Raw genomic sequence first — 21527 nt, forward strand, 5'->3', positions numbered from 1 at the left:
AAATGACTTATCTTTTTAAATAACTTTGCTTTTAAAAAAACAATGCCTTTTAAATGTCCTCAGGTTTAACCTATTTGCTAGGTCACAGTCAAGTGTGATCAAGCATTTGACTAGTTTTTCATATTAGTTTTCTGTGTAAGTGGGGCAAATAGGACACAAAAATGACTGAAGATAACAATCCTACTTCCTCTATGTAACAAATTATTACCAAGGGTTATTGCTAAATATAAAAAAGTTTTGAATGTGAGAGCTAGAGCTATTTATTTGAATGTGTTCAGGATAAAATTAGTTTAAAACAGCAATTTAAAACTGAGACATGGCATTTTGAGGTGGTAGACAGGAACTATGTATTTTTTCACTAAGTACGGTAGAAACTCAGTTTAAAATTGTCTAAAAGGAAAAATGATGATAAAGAGCCACTCATAAAACAGTAGAGAGAAAAAAATATGCCTTTTAATCTATAAATTTTAATCTATTTTAATTCTCAAAACCTAGTCATGATAGCAGCAGTTTTAGGAAGAATGCATGTAAATCTGTATTACACATGCAGTCTGGTTTCTTGTTTGTTTGTTGATTTTTTTCTTTCTCAAACAAATGGTCCTCTCTCAAAACCTTGGGGCATTATTCCTAAATTTTCACTTAGAAGAAAAATAACCCAAACTTCAAAAAACTGCTTTCAAGTATATTTCAACAGCCTTCCTCCAAAAACTGTAAGCACACCAGTGTCAATTCTAAATATATATATATACTATGCCTGATACTAATATGCTAGTTAAAAACACTATCTTTCCCCCTTTTTGAGATGCTAGAGTAAAAAAAGGAAAATCTATTTTCTGAGAAAGTCTTAAAAATAATTTACCCGGGAGTCAGGTGGTAGCACAGTGGGTTAAGCGCACATGGCGCAAAGCGCAAGGACCGGTTAGGATACTGCACAGTGGGTTAAGCGCACATGGTGCAAAGCGCAAGGACCGGTTAGGATCCTGGTTCAAGCCCCCGGCTCTCCACCTGCAGGGAAGTTGTTTCACAGGCGATGAAACAGGTCTGCAGGTGTCTCTCTGTCTCTCTTCCTCTCTATCTCCCCCTTCTCTCTCAATTTCTCTCTGTATCTAATAACAAAAAAAATTTTTTAAAAAAAGAACAAAAAAAAAAAGGTAAAAAAAAATAATAATTTACCCATCTACTGAGTGAAATTGAAGATTATATTGGGTTGTCACTTACAAGATAGAATCAAATTAATCTCCCACTAAATCTGCCTTTCTAACTCTTCCCATGGCAGTTAAGTTCCTCACATGGACAAAGATCAGATGAGAAACCTTAATGGAGTCCTTCTGCTGCTAGTAAAAATAGTGATGAAAATGCACAGAGCCTGCTTTGCTATTTGTGCATAATCACGTATGCACCTTTCTAAAAGACACTCAATGGGCTAGGGAGATAGCCCAGCGGTTCTGCAAACAGACTTTAATGCCGTTCTAAGGTCCCAGGTTCAATCTCCAGCACCACCATAAGCAAGAGCTGTGCGGTGCTCTGGTGTCTTTCTCCCTGTATCTCTACATAAAGTATTAAAAGGAAAAAGTAGATAAAGTATTAAAAGGAAAAAGAAAAGAAAAAAAAAAACACTCATCCAAAATAAAGTTTCCCATTTCACAATCAACCTGAGTCTGAAAATGATGCAGAAATGGAAGAGCTATGAAATGACAGTGAGGAATTACAAGCAGCTGACTCAGTATCAGTCAAGAATCTAGCACATTCACCACGAATGATCTATTTTAATGGATCTTAATTTCCTTTAGACCAGTTGAAATTTCAAACTGCAAATTGAATAAAGACTAATGCCGGGGTCCGGGTGGTAGCATAGAGGGTTAAGTGCGCATGGTACAAAATGCAAGAATCCCGGTTTGAGCCCAGGCTCCCCACCTGCGGGGGGAGGGGGGTCGCTTTACAAGTGGTGAAGCAGGTCTGCAGGTGTCTGTCTTTCTCTCCCGTCTCTGTCTTCCCCTCCTCTCTCCATTTCTCTCTGTCCTATCCAGCAACAATGACAGCAATAACAACAATGATAAACAACAAGGGCAACAAAAGGGCAACAACAGCCTCCAGGAGCGGTGGATTCATAGTGCAGGCACCCAGTAATAACCCTGGAGGCAAAAAAAAAAAAGACATGCCAAAACCTGATATATATTTATTTTTTTGCCTGAAAATACAGTTACAAATAAGATAGCACAAAAAAAAAAAAAAAAAAAAAAAGATAGCACAGACATTCTTGGAATATGTGATTTTTACATTTTGAAACTTTTTAATTTTTTCCTTTTTAATTTTTTATTATCTTTATTTATTTATTGGACAAAGAGCCAGAAATTGAGACGGGGGAGGCAAAGAGTGAGACAGGCAAAGAGACACCTGAAATACTCCACTACTGCAGAGCTTTCCCCTGTAGGGCTTGAACCCAGGTCCCCGCACACTGTAAAATGTGTGCTCAACCACGTGTGCCACCACGTAGCCCCCATTTTGAAACTTAAGAATATATAAATATCCCTAAACCATATGCTAGTATTTACCCATTCCAGGGAAAGTAAATATCATTACCTCTCTAGATAAACAATCAGAAGTAAAATATTCAAATTCTTCAAACAGTGGAGTATCTCCAAGTCCCAGTAACTACTCTCGGTAATTGCTTCATTCATAGCAGCAGGAACAGGTCTGTGTTCTGCTGGATTATCTCCCTCTCCAAAGTAATATACTTCGTTCTATAGTATCTGAACTATAGTTATAGTGTTCTGCTCTCTCGCAAATCTTAAAAAAAAATTAAAGTCAGGTGTAAGAATATTTTCTATATTCAACTTCTAAAATTTTGGAGCAGCTGCTATTCAGTCACTTTTAATTCCAATAAATATCCTAATTTAAGAAAAACTAAAGAGAGATAGTCCTGTCTGTTACAGCACAGAACATGCATGCCTGCAGCCATGGAGACCACAGGTCCAGTCACTGGTGCCATGTTATGCCACAGCTGAGGGAGTGATCTGGTCTTTCTCTTGCTCTCACTCTTCATAAGTAAATTTTTATTAATTTTTTTATTATTTATTTTCCCTTCTGTTGCTCTTGTTTCTTTTTATTGTTGTTGTAGTTATTGTTGTTGATGATGCCGTCGTTGTTGGATAGGACAGAGAGAAATGGAGAGAGATGGGGAAGACAGAGAGGGGGAGAGAAAGAGAGACACCTGCAGACCTGCTTCACCACCTGTGAAACGAGTCCTACAGGTGGGGAGCCGGGGCTCCAACCAGAATCTTTACGCCGGTCCTTGCACTTCGCCACGTGCACATAACCTGCTGCACTACCGCCCGACCCCCAAATAAATATTTTTTAAAGAGAGAGAGAGATGGAGAGAGAGACAGGAGCCAGAGAGATATCTTACTGGATAGGGCAATCTGCCTGGTCATACGTGCAGCCCAGGTTCAAACCCTGACAGTTTCAAAGTGCCATGGGAGCACTTCAGGAAGCTCCAGTGCTGTGGTGTCTGTCTATATCTGAATGAAAACATAGCCAGGGAGTGAGGAAAAAAAAAATCATACATGTGTGAGACTCTGGCTTAGTAAAAATATAAAGAAAATGAAAAAAAATGTTAACATTCAATAAAAGCAGAGCTATGGGAGTTGGGCACAGGGCGCTAAGCACGAGGACTGGAGTAAGGATCCCGGTTTGAGCCCCCAGCTCCCCACCTGCAGGGAGGACGCTTCATGAAGCAAGGGAAGCAGGTCTGCAGGTGTCTTTCTCTCCCCCTGTCTCCCCTCCTCTTTTGATTTCCCTCTGTCCTACTCAACAACAACAGCATCAATGGCAACAATAACAACAAGGGCAACAAAATGGGAAAAAATGGCCTCCAGGACCAGTGGGTTTGTAGTGCAGGCACCGAGCCCCAGCAATATCCCTGGAGGCAAAATAAAATAAAATAAAATAAAATAAAATAAAACAAAACAGAGCTATTAAAGTCACCCAATCAAATACATATTTTACCTTGGCTTAAAGTCACACAGCACTCTTTAAACCAGAAAACAGGTATATATAGTTACACAGAAAATTAGTGACTGTACTTGAAGGGATGATTTCTTACATTACCTTTTAATATAAAGCTGCAAAAACCAAAATATATTACAACCAAATATGAAGATTATGTGACATATCTTAATTATGCAAGATAGTATATATATATATATATATATATATATATATATGAATATTTTTACCTGTTTTGCAATTTCCCTTAAACAAGCAACTCCTTGTTCAAAATTAGGAAAAGCTACTGAGCCATATTTTTGGTATTCAGGGACTGGTCTGATTTTTATTGTGGCTTCTGTTACTACACCAAGGGTCCCTGAAAAAGAAGGAGAATAATCCAACATTCAACTTTATAAATCATTTTGATCCACTGATCCTATTAACTATCTACTTATTTGTTAAGACATATCTATAAATATTGTGACTATTCAATGAGGAATAATGGCTGCTCAAGTCCTTTTAGAAAAACAAGTAAGGGGAGTCGGGCGGTAGTGCAGCAGGTTAAGCGCATGTGGCGCAAAGCACAAGGACCAGCGTGAGGATCCCGGTTTGAACCCCGGCTCCCCACCTGCAGGGGAGTCGCTTCACAGGCGGTGAAGCAGGTCTGCAGGTGTCTGTCTTCCTCTCCCCCTCTCTGTCTTCCCCTCCTCTCTCCATTTCTCTCTGTCCTATCCAGCAACGACGACATCAATAAAACAACAAGGGCAACAAAAGGGAATAAATAAATATTTAAAAAAAGAAAAGAAAAACAACTAAGAAAATGTCACTTTTTTTTTTTTTTTAAACCACAGCACCGCTCAGCTCTGGCTTATGGTGGTGCTGGGGACTGAACCTAGACCCTTGAAGTCTCAAATATGAAAAGTCTTTTTGCATACCTATTATGCTACCTCTCCAGTCCAAATATTACTACTTCGAAAATAAGCTTTTAGATTACATTTTTTTAAATTATGTATAACATTCTTAGACATTTTTAAGGCAATTTTTCTCAATGAAGGCAACTTTCAAATAGCTTTTGTTTATTGTTTTAATTGTATTTATTTAATAGGACAGAGAGAAAAATGAGAGGGGAAAGGAGATATGAGAGGTGGGGGGGGGGTTGAGAGGCTGACGGACTGAACTGCTTCACCACTCATGAAGCTTCCCACTTGCATGTGGGAACTGGGGGCTTGAACCCAAATACTTGGAAATAGTAGCATGTGCATTCAACCAGATGTGCCACTGCCCAACCGTAAACATTTAAAGATTGCAAGATAAATGTCAAACAAATAACTCTTTGTACTCTGTGTGCTTACCCAGGTGTGCCGCCACCTGGCCCCCTAAAACAGTGCACTGGGATAGTGTGCTGCTTTGCCCTATGTGTGACCCAGATTCGTGCCTGAAGTTTACTACACTGTGAAGGAGGTTTCACAGCTGTGGGGTGTCTCTATCCCTCTCTGTCTCTTTCCTCTCTTCTCTCTTCTGCCACTTTGTATCTACCTCAAATTTAAAAAAACAAAAGAAAGAAAAATCCCATACCACTTCTTTCTCCACTTGTCTAAGTCTAGTATAGTCTTCAAATTTAGGAACATGAAAATTCTCAATCTGAAGGAAAAAAATGTCATAGCTTTGGAGGCAACCAACAACAACAATGTTCACCACAACAGATTCTACTGCTCTGCCACTCCCCCACTCCGGGTGGGGATCAGCGGCTTGAACTTGGATCTTTGCACATAGCAACATTCTCTGGGTGAGCCATCACCCAAGCCTACAAATCAGTAAAATAGATGAATTAACCGATTTTTTAATTCCACTTTATTAAAAAATCAAATAACAGATAACAAAAGATATCATTATAGAAAGACACGACATGAACACAAAGTGTTACTGGGTCTAACCCTGATAATTTAGTTAAGATTTAAAAAAAAATAGCAATATAGAATGTTAAATAAAGCTAAGCATTTTAAGCCCTAATCACTAGTATTACTAAAATTTAAAAAAAAAACCTTTAAATTGAAATAAGAACAAAATGACCAATCTGTCTATAAAACTGTAAAAAAGCAAAATGTAAGAGGAAGTTTAATAAGATGTTCTCATATAAAAACTTTACGGTGTAATAAATTAAAGTAATAAAACTTTAAAAAGTCACCATTCTTATATCAAACATACTTCTTTCAAAGATCTGCTTTAACAATAACCACATATTTTCACAAAACTTTGTTACTAACCTGTGTTTGTTCATAATAAGTTTGCAGTAATATTTACCTTCAGATCCCATGATGAAGTGATGAATATCAGGGCCTGTTGACATACGAGGTCCTTGACAGCTTTTTTCTATTATACCTCTAGGTGTTACCATTTTTATATGAACCACCTGTTTAATACAATGCATGATATAAATTCTATATATCTGTCAGTGAATGCAGTCGGTGTGTGTGTACACATGTGTATATATATATTAGCCCTGCTTTTAAATACTGGGTTCACTGATAAATAGTGATCCTCTTTAGAATTCCATCTTTTAGTAATTCATAAACATTTTTCCTAACTTTTAAGAGAAAAATTATTCCAAGTTTGTACCAGTTTAAGCAGTAAAAAAAAAAAAAAAACTCTTTAAAACAAATTTAGTCTAGATGTGGCAAAAAAAAAAAACAAACACAAAACACAAAACAATGATCATAATTTAAGACCTCTGCCTCTGTTCACTTACTCAGCAATGTTTATAAAACACTATTATTGGGGCCTGGCAGTGGTGTGTCCAGTGTGTGCACAGGTTACCATGTTCAAGGACTGAGAGTCAAGTCCCCAGTCTTCATTAGTGATAAAGCAGTGTTAGCGGTTTCTCTCTTTTTCTTTCCTTCTCTATCTCCTCTCCCCTCTCAATTTCTCCCTATCTTATAAAATTTTTTTAAAATTGTTATTCACATCAAGCACTTTTTCAGATACTTAGAATTCTATGACAAGAATTGGTTCTTGCCTTATACCCACTTTCAACTTAACAACTTCACCCAGTCTGTAGAAAAGAGTAACAAAGATAACGTAATAATTATGATCAGGTCGAAGTTGATAAGGAGAGGGAGATACATACTTCATTAAAAAGAGGGGAGAGTTATGTATATGACAGCTGTCTCACGCAAGTGAGACATGGGGAAGTGGCCACAAGGAATAGTTCCTGAGATACGAGTCAGAAACGAATAGAGATAAAGGTTCCCACAGCGCTAGTGGGAATACCAACTGGCATAAAATCTCGACAGAGGGAGCTGGCTGCAAGGAAGCAGGCAGTGGAGCACCTGGAGAGCAGCATGGGACAATGAGCTCAAGCCCCTGTCCCCACCTGCAGGGGCAAGGCTTCACAACGATGAAGCAAGGCTGTAGGGGTCTCACTTTCTCTCACCTTCTCTACTGGCTTCCCCTTCTCTCTCAATTTCTCTGTCTCTATCCATAAGTAAGTAAATAAAATTAAAAACTGGTTAAAGATCCAAACTTAAACATGTACAAGCATTTTGATACAACAATTCAAGTCCTAAGAATTACCCAAAGAAAATAATGAAATGCTAAGGAAATTAATAGAGAAAATAGTTTCTCCTTGTTTAAACATTTACCTGTAGGGAGTTACTTTCATAAGGCATGAATTATCAATAAAAATGATTTCTATATAATGCCTTAAAAAATGGTACTGATATGTGTTCATTATATTGCTAGCAAAGTTTCAAGAGCAGGCAAACTATGGTGATCTAGTTTTACAATAAGAGGCTGCATCTGGCAAAGGTGGTTCAGTGGTAAAGTGTAAGATTTGTATCCATGAGTACTGGAGTTTCCTTACCAGCACAACATACACCAGAGCGATGCTCTCATGTTCTCTCTCTCTCTCTCTCTCTCTCTCTCTCTCTCTCTCTCCCACACACCCATTCTCCCTCCCCCCCTAAGTAAATAAAGGTGGGAAAAAAAAAACCAAAAAACTTGGGGCCAGAAAGGTTTCTTAGCAGTAGAGCAACTACACTGAATGTGTAAGGTTCAATGTTCAATCCAAAATACTACATGAAAACAAACTAAATGAGTAGAACAAATGAGAACAATATCTTGTTTTGTCTTTTGTCACCACATAGACTTTCTAGCTACAGGTTGACATCGATAGACAGACAGACAGACAGACAGACAAAGATGGGTGGCAGACAGGAAGAAAGAAATGAGTAACAGAGGGAAAGACTCCAGAGCATATAATTTTTCTCCAATGAGGTGGGGGTCAGATTTGAATCTATCCAAGTGAGTTATTTTGACAGCCTGAGAGCAGTGCCCTGTAAGTACAGCTCTCTGTCTCTATCTCACTTTCTCATAAAAAAAATAAAATACAACAATGGGGTCAGAGAGATGGGGCAGTGGTAGGACATATGCATGATGTCCTGAGTTGGCATTCCAATACCACATTAGTTTAAAAAAAAAAATGAAAGAAACAGAAAGTATATATACACACATGCAAATATGAGAACGCATTTGCTTATAACCCATGGCCCTTAATTATCTCTAAAGTAGGATTAAAAACAAGCACATGCCTTAGCAGTACTAAATGTAAAGATACTAGTATTTGCTCTTAATTATCAGAGCTCTTGATAGTTCAATAGCAAAAAAGAGATGAAATTCTCTCCTCCGAAACTGAATTTTAGTTGCAAAAAGAAAAATGTATGCAGCCATCAAGGCTGCTTAGCAGGCAGAGTGCAGGTCTTATACATAGATCAACAGGGTTCAATTCCTCATTCTTCAAGATGAAGCAGTGCTCTGGACTCTCTTTCTTAAATAAATCTTTCAGAAATTAAAATGTAACTTCTAAAACATTCTTCTCTCTCCTCTCAATTTCTCTCTGGCTGACAGGAGCAATGGAGTCATAATGCCAGCACAGAGCCCCAGTGATAACTCTGGCAGCAATTAAAAGATAAAGAAAAAAACTGGCACTAGATTAACTAAAAATAAAATGGTATGCAATTGAAACATTGCAAATCTTACTTTCACTGAATAAGACATTTTCAATTAGGCTCTCCAACCTATAGAGAGCACTTTTTTTAATCATAAAAATAAATATAAGTGTCATAAGGTTAAAAAAATGTAGCAATGATAACATGAATTAAGTAAATGGGCTAAAGTTTTGGTTGAGGTGAAGACCAACGGTCCACAAGACTTATATTAATTTATAAGTCAAATACTAAGAAACATCTACAAAGCTTTAATGTCAACCACTGGGAAAGAAGTGTTATTAAGTAATGACCATAGTTTTGTCTTTAATTTCTCCTATTATACACATCTAAAGGAGTATAATGGTGGGAGAGCGATTAGGAGGATCTACTAATATTTATTTTTATTTCTTACCGGAGCACTGCTCAGTGATGATCTATTGGGTCTTAGGGCTTCAATCTCAGAGCCCAGACATGACAGTCTTTTGAATCAACCATTAAGTTCTCTTCCCTACTCAACACTTACTGTAAGTGTCTAACCACATTATAAGAATCTCTGTAAACTAATCTATCATTATATATTAACTAGACGAAACTTACCAGGTCTTCAATATTGCCATAGATATTCTTCTTCATGCCTGATGCCCGAGTTGATACCCATCCTCCCACGGTGCTGAATTCCAAGGAATCTGGTTCGTGACCTGTACAATAACCACTTTCTTTAAGCTGAAAATCAAAAATATAACATTTTACTAGTGAAAATGGTTTCATTTCACATTGCACTCAACACACTAATCCTTCCCACTCTAAAATTTCCATGTCATTGGAATTTAGACTCATGAAAAACTTATATACAGTGGTCCAGGAGGTGGCGCAGTGGATAAGGCATTGGATTCTCAAGCATGAGGTCCTGAATTCAAACCTGGCAGCACATGTACCAGCGTAACATAGAGTTCTTTCTCTCTCTCTTGTCATTTCTCCTGAATAAATAAATAAAATCTTTTAAAAAAACTATATATATATATATATATATATGTATAAAGAAAGAACTTTCATCTCACTGGTCTAAAAATTTATTACGCTTCTGCCTAATGAAAAATTTTACAAAACTGAAAACTTTGGGTCAAAAGTTGTATTAGTCACAGGTTTACCAGCCAAACCTGTCCTTTCATCACCTTACTGCAAAACCAAGTATGTGTCCCTGTTGTGTTTTCTTACAAAGAGACAACTTAAATACTTAAAAAGACCAGATTATGCTTAATTACCAACTGCATTTAAATACTATATTTTAATAAATAAAACTTAATCTCTTGCTCTCCTACTTTAATATAATATGCAACAGATCAGAAAAAAAAAATCCGAGTAAATTGCCTGTACTTACTTCTCTCAAGAAGTCATGTGTATTAATGTGCAGCCATCTGGCTGGGTTTCTTGCATGTAACACCATCATTTATCTGTGATGCAGATCATGCATTCCTGTATATTAAATAGTCACTTGTTTCTCATTTTTCTATATTAGCTTGGCTCTGCCATCTGCACAGCACCCCAGGTTGAATAGATGCCCGCTACTTCAACAATAGAAAAGCCATTCTACTAAAATCATTTTAAAGGCCCAGTCACCTCATGTCAAATAGGACACACACCACCATCTGCATATCCACTGTCTACTACACTCAAACCCATCAATCTCTGTTGACCATTTTGATAGTCATCCAGTTAAGCAACTGCTTCTATTTTTCCAGTAAGTCATGTAGAAATGTAGGATATAACAGCCATGTTTATATCCATGTATTTCAGTATGGTATCTTGTTGCTAGGAAAAATAGATTTTAACTAACATAGATTATTATATATTATGATATTCTCACTACATAGTCACTACATTTACTTAATTTTAAGAGGCTAATAAACCACTCACAAATAAGTAGCTTAAAATACACGACTGAACAGCTTAAAATGAAGGTTATTGAACTCCTGTAGTCCTTATGCCGGTCCTTGAGCTCTGAGCTACCTGGGCTTGACTCGCTGTGCTAATGCCCCGACTGAACTGCTTGCTGTATTCTTTTCCTAGTCCCCAACCTATATTCATATTATTTATTATCAAAATACTACTGCTTTTTAATTTTCCTAAAACAAGGAGAAGAAAAAGACATTCATAGCATCATAAGCCCTCTTATGAGCTTCTCCAGGACCTTGTCCTCACTATAAAGTAGCAATGGTAGGGACTGCCCCACCTTCCAAAGGGAGGCTGGGTCAGTTTACTCTACCACTCATGAGAGAGTGGTCCTGAAATGAATGCAGCCTGGAATGTTCCCAGCTGTGAGCATGGACTGCGAGCTCAGACTGACAGGAAGTCAGAGGTTATACAGGCTCCTGCATTAAACATGAATATGCATGGGCCCTGGGTCAGATCAATGAGGCAAACAAATACTTGTCAACTCACATCTGTGACCTTGGAAGAGCTATTGCAGTTTCCCATGGAGGGAATAGGGACACTCTGGAAGTGGGAATGATGTGGAATTCTATCCCTGTTAATTTGTAAATCACTTTTAAAAAAAGGACATTCATGGATCACTTTAGATGGACTTGTTTTTTGTTTGCTTGCTTTTTCACTTATTCTCAGGACAAAAATATTTATATTACCTATACAGAGACAAATCAACTCAAGTATTTCTATAAATTAATATACTCCTTATGTGAGTCAGGAATTATGTAAGGCAATAAAAATGAGGACACACTGATAACCCCTAAGCTTAGGAAGCACTCCTTAACACACAAATGTAAATTGCCTTTGTTAAAATGTGACAGTTTCCTACTAGGTGAGGCAACTATAATTAAGAATCTAGGTTTATAAAATAGACTTCCTAGCTTTTTCCAAAAATAGAAACTCCAAATCTCACATGCTATATCCTTACCTTTCAGTTCCTGATTATTAAACCATTTGTTCTGTTTTATATCTTAATGCTTTTCAGTCTCTAAGTTGCAGATGCTACCATGATACCAATCTGACTTCCCTGGGCAGATGACCTCACCAAATGTGTCCTAGAACCTCACCTCTCCAGAGCCCTGCCCCACTAGGAAAAGGTAGAAATAGGCTGGGAGTATGGATTGACCTGCCAATGCCCATGTCCAGTGGAAAAGCAATTACAGAAGCCAGACCTCCCACTTTCTGCACCCCATAATGCTCCTGGGTCCATGGTCCCAGAGGGATAAAGAATAAGAAAGCTTCCAATGGAGAAGGATGGGATGCAGAACTCTGGTGGTGGAAACTGTGTGGAATGGTACCCCTCTTATCCTATGGTCTTGTCGATCATTGTTAAGTCAATAAAAAAAAAAATCTAGACTTAAAACTTATCATTTGCTCTTGACAGAAAATATTAAATATGCTAACTTAATAATGAAGAACACTTGCATGCAGTATTAGTAAATGGTATCTGGGGACCAGGAGTAGTTTGCTCACACAGTAGGATGCACTTTACCACGTGCAAGAACCCAAGTTCCCAGCCACCACATGGAAGCACCTGCACCAGGAAGGCTTCACAGGCAGTGGACAGTGCTGTGCCATCTCTCCTCTCACTGCCTTTCTCCACCTCCCTCTCTCTTCCTCACCAGGAAGGCTTCACAGGCAGTGGACAGTGCTGTGCCATCTCTCCTCTCACTGCCTTTCTCCATCTCCCTCTCTCTTCCTCACCAGGAAGGCTTCACAGGCAGTGGACCAGTGCTGTGCCATCTCTCCTCTCACTGCCTTTCTCCACCTCCCTCTCTCTTCCTCTCCAGGAAGGCTTCACAGGCAGTGGACAGTGCTGTGCCATCTCTCCTCTCACTGCCTTTCTCCACCTCCCTCTCTCTTCCTCTCCAGGAAGGCTTCACAGGCAGTGGACAGTGCTGTGCCATCTCTCCTCTCACTGCCTTTCTCCATCTCCCTCTCTCTTCCTCACTAGGAAGGCTTCACAGGCAGTGGACAGTGCTGTGCCATCTCTCCTCTCACTGCCTTTCTCCATCTCCCTCTCTCTTCCTCACTAGGAAGGCTTCACAGGCAGTGGACAGTGCTGTGCCATCTCTCCTCTCACTGCCTTTCTCCACCTCCCTCTCTCTTCCTCACTAGGAAGGCTTCACAGGCAGTGGACAGTGCTGTGCCATCTCTCCTCTCACTGCCTTTCTCCACCTCCCTCTCTCTTCCTCACTAGGAAGGCTTCACAGGCAGTGGACAGTGCTGTGCCATCTCTCCTCTCACTGCCTTTCTCCACCTCCCTCTCTCTTCCTCTCCAGGAAGGCTTCACAGGCAGTGGACAGTGCTGTGCCATCTCTCCTCTCACTGCCTTTCTCCACCTCCCTCTCTCTTCCTCTCCAGGAAGGCTTCACAGGCAGTGGACAGTGCTGTGCCATCTCTCCTCTCACTGCCTTTCTCCACCTCCCTCTCTCTTCCTCTCCAGGAAGGCTTCACAGGCAGTGGACAGTGCTGTGCCATCTCTCCTCTCACTGCCTTTCTCCACCTCCCTCTCTCTTCCTCACCAGGAAGGCTTCACAGGCAGTGGACAGTGCTGTGCCATCTCTCCTCTCACTGCCTTTCTCCACCTCCCTCTCTCTTCCTCACCAGGAAGGCTTCTCAGGCAGTGGACAGTGCTGTGCCATCTCTCCTCTCACTGCCTTTCTCCATCTCCCTCTCTCTTCCTCTCTAAATCAATTATATATATGTTCTTTCTTAAAAGGCTATGTTTTTGGTGATGTCACTAGATGCTAAGAAATACACTAAACCAAGTATTTTAATGAAATAACTTCTGTGCTCCATCTGTAAACCATGAAGCTCCATGGAAATAGGAGTTTTATCTTACACCTATATTCCTATTCAAATGACAGCAAATATTTCCTGGCTGTTACATGCTAAGTTTCAGACATAGCATTAAAAAAAAGCAAATCCTAATTTATGTGTACTTAGAAACAGAAAAAAGACACTGAAATTGACAATAAACAGCATATGGAGATGGCTCAGATGGTAGAAAGGATTTTTTTTCTTCTTCTAGTCTGAGGGTCTGTGTTTAATCCTCCATTCTATGTATGACCAGATCTCTTGGGAGTCTATCTCTCACTGAATAAAAAAATAAATCTTGAAAAAAGGAAATCAACAACAAGCATAATTCATTTAATATAGTATCACTGCCACAAAATCATAATGGGGGGGAAGTAGAGAAGAGACATCTACCTCTACCCAAGTTAAAGATCCTAGACTTATGTTCCCACCTAAGAAGAACAAAATCTAGAGAAACAAAATTTCCAAACAATGATGACGAGATAACAAAGGAGACTGATTGCTCTGAGGGAGCAAGCAGAGGAGGTGAGCACTGTAACTATTCCAGCCTCCTGACAGGAAAAGAAAATCCATATAGATTCAGAAAACACTGAGTTGACAAGAGTGCTTTTGCAGTTGTGGGAAACGAAAGTGGGAAGTGCTCACAGAGCAAACACTAAAAAGGAAAAAAAAGAGACACCTCAAGAATAGCAAAGGACTCCTACCCAGCAGCCCTAAGTAGCCAGCAGACTACTAGAAAGCACACCTGACGGAGGAAAATAGCTAGGCCCTGAGGGAAAAATGAAACACAAAATAGTAAGAGGACAGTGCAGACATGCACACAGGGTCAAAGAGAACCTGTATTCACCAGTCTGTCTGTAAAAACTCTTGACTTCACAGCACGTGAGGTAGAATACACAGGAAGGTCATTCCTCAGTAACGGGAAATGATTAGACTCATTCTCAGATTAATATCACTGCTCTGAACTCACCTAAAAGACCATAAACATCAGAACTAAAGGGTCCAATTATTTCCACATAAATGTATCCAGGAAAAAATATACAAAAATATGTATAAAACTACAAAGCATTCACAAACCAACAAAATAGTATTTCCAGTCCATGACTGCTAATAACATTACCCAAGCACACAAAGAAGTAGGAAAACATTAACCCATAATGAGAAGAGTCATCAAAGCCAACACAGAAACAATACAAATGTTAGAATTAGCTGACCAAAGAGCATTAAAAGTTATTATAACTGCATCCCATCTATTCAGAGTTAAATAGAGGCAGAGAAAAATACAAACATACCCAAACTAAATATCAAGAAGTGAAAAATGCAATGCCTGAGATAATGATACACATGATGGAACTGAGAGCAGAATTCACACTGCAGAACACAGTGCTGGTGACCTTCACTACACAGCAGCAAGGACTAAGGAAAGGAACGCAAGGAGCAGTCATGGGCTATGGAAGGTCAAGTAGCTTCAGGAGGTCCGTAAGTAGCCGCGTCCCTGAAGGGCAGTCTAATCGAGAGGAGATAGCCGAAGAAATACTGGCCACATTTTTGGTTTTTTTTTCCAAATTTTTTCCCCCTTTTGTTGCCCTTGTTGTAGCTTCGTTGTGGTTATTATTATTGCCCTTGTTGACACAATTCGTTGTTGGATAGGACAGAGAGAAATGGAGAGAGGAGGGGAAGACAGAGAAGGGGAGAGAAAGATAGACACCTGCAGACCTGCTTCACCGCCTGTGAAGCGACTCCCCTGCAGGTGGGGAGCCGGGGGCTCGAACCGGGATCCTTACGCCCGTCGCTGCGCTTTGCGCCACATGCGCTTAACCCGCTGCGCCACCGCCCGACTCCCTTTTTTTCCAAATTTGATGAAAACTAGACATTCCAAATTAAAGAGGCTCAACAAGTCCTCCACACTAAACAGACAAAACCACACCATATTGAGAATGCTCAAATCAGTGACAATAAGAAAGATCTTAAAAAGCATTCTGAAAAAAAAAAAGTCACAATATATTCATAGGAAGAACGAACAAAGTGATACCAGATTTCTCACGTAAACAGTGATGTAATATAACAATGGAGACCATCTCCACATTACTAGGAGAATGACACTGTTAATCTGTAATTCTATATTCAGTTAAAGTATCTTTTGACATAAAAAAAGGCCACCACCTGATGGACTACATCAAGACTGCAGGATACAGGATTAATATAAAAAGTTAGCTGCTTTCCAATTACACACAATATGCAAATGGAAATTTGAAACTAAAACATAGCCCTTCTACACTGGAACCCCACAAAATTAAATATTTAGGTTTAAACCGAACAAAGATTATATACAAGAGCTAACAAAACTACAAAACTCTTATAAATAAAATCAAAGAATTTTGTTCATGTAAGATTCAATACTGTCAAGATGCTAGTCTTGACTAAATTGGTCTATACAGTCAGTGCAATACCAGTCAAGATCAGCAATTTATTTGATAGATACTGGCAAACTGATTCTAAAATTTATTTTTAGAATAAAAAAAGGCAAAAGACTCATAATGACCAAAACAATTTTGAATAAAAAACTGTCAGCCAGAAATGACACTGCTCGTTTTCAAGAAAGCCACAGTCATCAGGATAGTGATGGAAAGAACAGACAGATCAACAGAATAGAACAGGGGCCAGGCAGAGGCACACCTGGTTAAGCGCACACACTACGGTGCACAAGGACCCAGGTTCAAGTCCCTGGTCCCCACCTGCAGGGAGGAAGTTTCACAAGTGGTGAAACAGGGCTGCAGGTGTCTGCCTCTCCCCCTCCCTATTTCTTCCACCTCTCAATTTCTCTCTGTCTCTATTTGAGAATAAATAAAGTAAAATAAAAAGAATCTCAATTCACTGGAATTGTATATATTGGAAATATTTTTTTAAAAAATAATTTAAAAAATAGAATAGAAAACCCAGAAATACATGTCCATAACTATACTCAGCTGATTTTAGACAAGGGAGCAAAGGCTGATCCAATGATGAAAAGAGACTCTCTCAACAAATGATGCCAGAACAATTAGATATTCACTTAAAAAAAAAAATCAAAGTACCCCACACCTATGGACATCTAATCTTTGATAAGAGGGTCCAAAGCATTAAATGGAAGAAGGAGGCTCTCTTCAATAAATGGTGCTGGGAAAACTGGGTTGTAACATGCAGAAGAATGAAAATGAACCACTTTATCTCACCAGAAACAAAACTCAACTCCAAATGGATCAAAGACCTGGATGTCAGACCAGAAACAATCAAATACTTAGAGGAAAACATTGGTAAAACACTTTCCCACCTACACCTCAAGGACATCTTTGATGAATCAAATCCAATTGCAAGGAAGACTAAAGCAGAAACAAACCAATCGGACTACATCAAATTGAAAAGCTTCTGCACATCCAAAGAAACTATTAAACAAACAGAGAGACCCCTCACAGAATGGGAGATCTTCACATGCCAGACATCAGACAAGAAACTAATCACCAAAATATATAAAGAGCTCAGCAAACTTAGCACCAAAAAAGCAAATGACCCCATCCAAAAATGGGCAGAGGATATGAACAAAACATTGACCTCAGAGGAGATCCAAAAGGCTAACAAACATATGAAAAACTGCTCTAGGTCACTGATTGTCAGAGAAATGCAAATTAAGACAACACTAAGATACCACCTCACTCCTCTAAGAATGGCATACATCAAAAAGGACAGTAGCAACAAATGCTGGAGAGGTTGTGGGGACAGAGGAACCCTTTTACATTGCTGGTGGGAATGTAAATTGGTCCAGCCTCTGTGGAGAGCAGTCTGGAAAACTCTCAGAAGGCTAGACATGGACCTTCCATATGATCCAGTAATTCCTCTCCTGGGGTTATACCCCAAGGACTCCATAACACCCAACCAAAAAGAGGTGTGTACTCCTATGTTCATAGCAGCACAATTCATAATAGCTAAAACCTGGAAGCAACCCAGGTGCCCAACAACAGATGAGTAGCTGAGAAAGCTGTGGTATATATACACAATGGAATACTATGCAGCTATCAAAAACAATGAACCCACCTTCTCTGACCCATCTTGGACAGAGCTAGAAGGAATTATGTTAAATGAGCTAAGTCAGAAAGATAAAGATGAGTATGGGATGATCCCACTCATCAACAGAAGTTGAGGAAGAAGATCTGAAAAGGAAACTAAAAGCAGGACCTGACCAAATTGTAAGTAGGGCACCAAAGTAAAAACCCTGTGGTGAGGGGTAGACATGCAGCTTCCTGGGCCAGTGGGGGGTGGGAGTGGGTGGGAGGGATGGGTCACAGTCTTTTGGTGGTGGGACTGGTGTTTATGTACACTCCTAGCAAAATGTAGACATATAAATCACTAGTTAATTAATATGAGAGGGGGAAAATCAATTGTATGTCTCAAAGTTTTTCAAAACACAAACTGAATCTTTTTAATATATAGGCTGTGTAATTGATATGCAGACTTTCTCAAAAGCCTAGACCAAGTAGATTAGAAGCATCCAATAGCACAGCTATATATAAGATACTGGGTACTGTACAGCAAACCATAACAAAAGGACTTTTCAAAGTTAACCCAATTACCAAATAATGTGATGATAACATTAACTATCAATTGTCTTTTTGAACCCTAAGACAGCAGGAACCTCGCATCTCCACTATAGAGCCCCTACTTCCCCCAGTCCTGGAACCCTTGGATAGGGCCCACTTTCCTGTATGCCTCTCCCAATCCATATCAAATAATATTGCATCCACCAACCACAACCTAACCAACACGATTGCCACCTCAACATGCTTCACCTCAGACTGTGTCCAGAGACTTCACGTGTGGAATGATAACCCTTCAGTTTCATTACTCGGGTGAGACCTTTCCTTTTATAGTACACTCTAATTTCATCTCAGGTGGTTCACTTTCTAACAAAGTCCCAAAACCTAGATATACACCAGTTTCTGTGAGAGAGCGCTTATGTTCACACGTATCCATAAACTACTGCAAAATATATACCTGAAAGCAGAAGTACACTAGAGTTTGCAGTGAGTACCTCCCTAACACTTCCTCTCCACTATTCCAAGCTTTGGGTCCATGATTGCTCAACAATTTGTGTGGCTTTGTATGTTAACTCTCTTTTCAGCCACCAGGTTCCAGATGCCATCAGCATGCTAGCCAGGCTTTCCTGGATTGAAGACCCCACCAATGTGTCCTGGAGCTCCGCTTCCCCAGAGACACACCCTACTAGGGAAAGAGAGAGGCAGACTGGGAGCATGGACCGACCAGTCAACACCCATGTTCAGCGGGGAAGCAATTACAGAAGCCAGACCTTCTACCTTCTGCAACCCTCAATGACCCTGGGTCCATGCTCCCAGAGGGATAGAGAATGGGAAAGCTATCGGGGGAGGGGGTGGGATATGGAGATTGGGTGGTGGGAATTGTGTGGAGTTGTACCCCTCCTACCCTATGGTTTTGTTAATTAATCCTTTCTTAAATAAAAAAAATTTTAAAAAATCAAAGTAGACACTATCATAAAAATAATAATTTGGCATGCATGGTAGATCTGTGTAAAACATAAAAATATAAAATTCCTATAAGCAAACATAAGAGAGTGGTCCAGGAGGTGGTGCAGTGGATAAAACATTGGACTCTCAAGCATGAGGTCTTTAATTCGATCCCTGTCACACGTACCAGAATAAAGTCTGTTTCTATCTTTCTCATCAATCAATAAATAAAATAAAAAAAAAACAACATAAGAGCAGACCCAAATGACCAGGAGGACAGTGATATCTTTTCATATGTAACCCCAAAGACAACCTATGAAAGAAATTATTGATAAGATAGATTTCGTTAAATCTAAAACTTGTAGGCCTGGAGATAGCTCATCTGGCAGAACGACTTCCCATACACGAAGTGCTGGGGTTGAACACCAACACAAAAAAGCAGTTTGAAAAACTGGCAAATTCCAGCTTCTAAAAAAACTAAACAAACTCTTCAAATACAATTCATCAGTCACTCTGAAAGCATAAAAACCTGTACACAGATGTCAGCAACAACTGTATCCATAACTGCTGAAAAACTTGGAAGGAACCAAGATGCATTACAGCAGATAAAAGCAGAAATAACAACAAGGGCAACAAAAGGGAATAAATATTTTAGAAAAAAAAGCAGAAGTGAAAGGACACGGAAGTTTAATGAGGAAGAACTTGAACTGGGATCTGAGAGCTGTAGAAAGTACATTTACTCTACTAGAGGTAAAAGGAAAAGTTCTACATTTCCATTTAGAGAAATGAAGTAGCAGGTAAGATCAGAAAGTTTTAGTCTAGGGAAATGTTCTTTAAATTTCAAGGAACTGTGCTCCCTGAACTTTAATTCTAACCTTAAAAAAAAAGTGGAAAGGTTAAATACTACATCAAATGCATTAATAAAGGTTATAAAATTGTAGGGTTTTTTTTTTATAAAAAAATTGTCCTACTGATGCAGGCATAAAAAACAACTAATAATGGACTCTCTACAAGTTGTGTTACTATAAGTCTGCCCACTGACGTTCCTACTTACAAAACATATAATTAACAAATCTAATTATCAATACCTTGCCTTATTAAAGATCTTTAAATGCATTGAGAAATTCAATTTTATTTCAGTTCTCTGCATCTTACATTAAATAAAAAGTAATTTAATAATGTTTTTTCTGACTTTCTTTCAGAATTGATCATAAGCAAATCAAATTCATTCAACTGTGTTCCAGGAAAGAAAACACATCATAATAAAAATAACATCAATAACCGTATCACGCTTCTCTTTGTGTCCTGTTGAAAAATAATGAGGAGTCTCTCTAACCCAATTTGAAGAAAGCAGTCAATACTTAACCAACAAATTGAACTTAACGATTTTAGTTTACAAAAACTGAGTAGCAGTCATCTGAACTATGTTTGAAGAGGTTGAAGGAATCAATACATTGTACTAATTACTTAGAATCTATAAAATAACCAAAGATTTTCAGAAGATTCATTAATATTTCAAGAGGTTCACTAACTCATGAATGAGCAGTTTGTAATTAAGATCATAGACTGAAAAATTCAATGAATAGCAAATACCAATATCTACCAGAAGATCTAATTATCATTTGCTGAGAACTCTTTATTCAGTTGGCTCTATCTTGGTTCATGCTATTTTATTTCCATGTATAACAACTTTAATCTGAATGACTGCAGCAGTCTCTTAACCTAAACTTAAGTATCCTATCCATCCTCCACACAGAAGTCATAATCATCTTAAGTTCAAAGGCAAAGTTCAGACTTCCAAAGGGTGTTTATAAAGTCCTTTAAGATCTGACTTTTTCAGCTAGCTGGTAAACTCTTAAAGACTCCTCCAGCCATGAGCAACCAATAACTTAGCTGATAATTGTTTATCTTATGGGACTGAACTTTTGATAACTATACTCAGACTTTATAGACCTAGCGTACTGTACTTTAAAAAAAAATTATTTATTTTCCCTTTTATTGCCCTTGTTTTTTATTGTTGCTGTAGTTATTGTTGTTATTGATGTCTTCGTTCTTAGGACAGAGAGAAATGGAGAGAGGAGGGGAGACAGAGTGGGGGAGAGAAAGATAGACACCTGCAGACCTGCTTCAACGCCTGCCAAGCGACTCCCCTGCAGGTGGGGAGCTGGGGACTTGAACCGGGATCCTTATGCCGGTCCTTGCGCTTTGCACTGTACTGTACTCTTAACCACTGATGATAATT

The 21527-nt window shown here is 39.0% G+C and overlaps 1 protein-coding gene across 1 annotated transcript in view; it reads right to left on the bottom strand.

The window, feature by feature from the left end:
* Positions 1 to 21527, bottom strand: part of AGPS (alkylglycerone phosphate synthase) — a 113081-nt gene that overhangs the window by 44771 nt on the left and 46783 nt on the right. The window contains exons 9-11 of the mRNA XM_007524697.3: positions 9567 to 9692; positions 6289 to 6397; positions 4236 to 4363 (exon numbers count right to left, since the gene is read on the bottom strand). Coding sequence (XP_007524759.1) covers positions 4236 to 4363; positions 6289 to 6397; positions 9567 to 9692 — 363 coding nt within the window. The remainder of the gene's footprint in view (positions 1 to 4235; positions 4364 to 6288; positions 6398 to 9566; positions 9693 to 21527) is intronic.

The sequence above is a fragment of the Erinaceus europaeus genome, chromosome 18, assembly GCF_950295315.1.
Source record: "Erinaceus europaeus chromosome 18, mEriEur2.1, whole genome shotgun sequence".
Lineage (NCBI taxonomy): Eukaryota > Metazoa > Chordata > Mammalia > Eulipotyphla > Erinaceidae > Erinaceus > Erinaceus europaeus.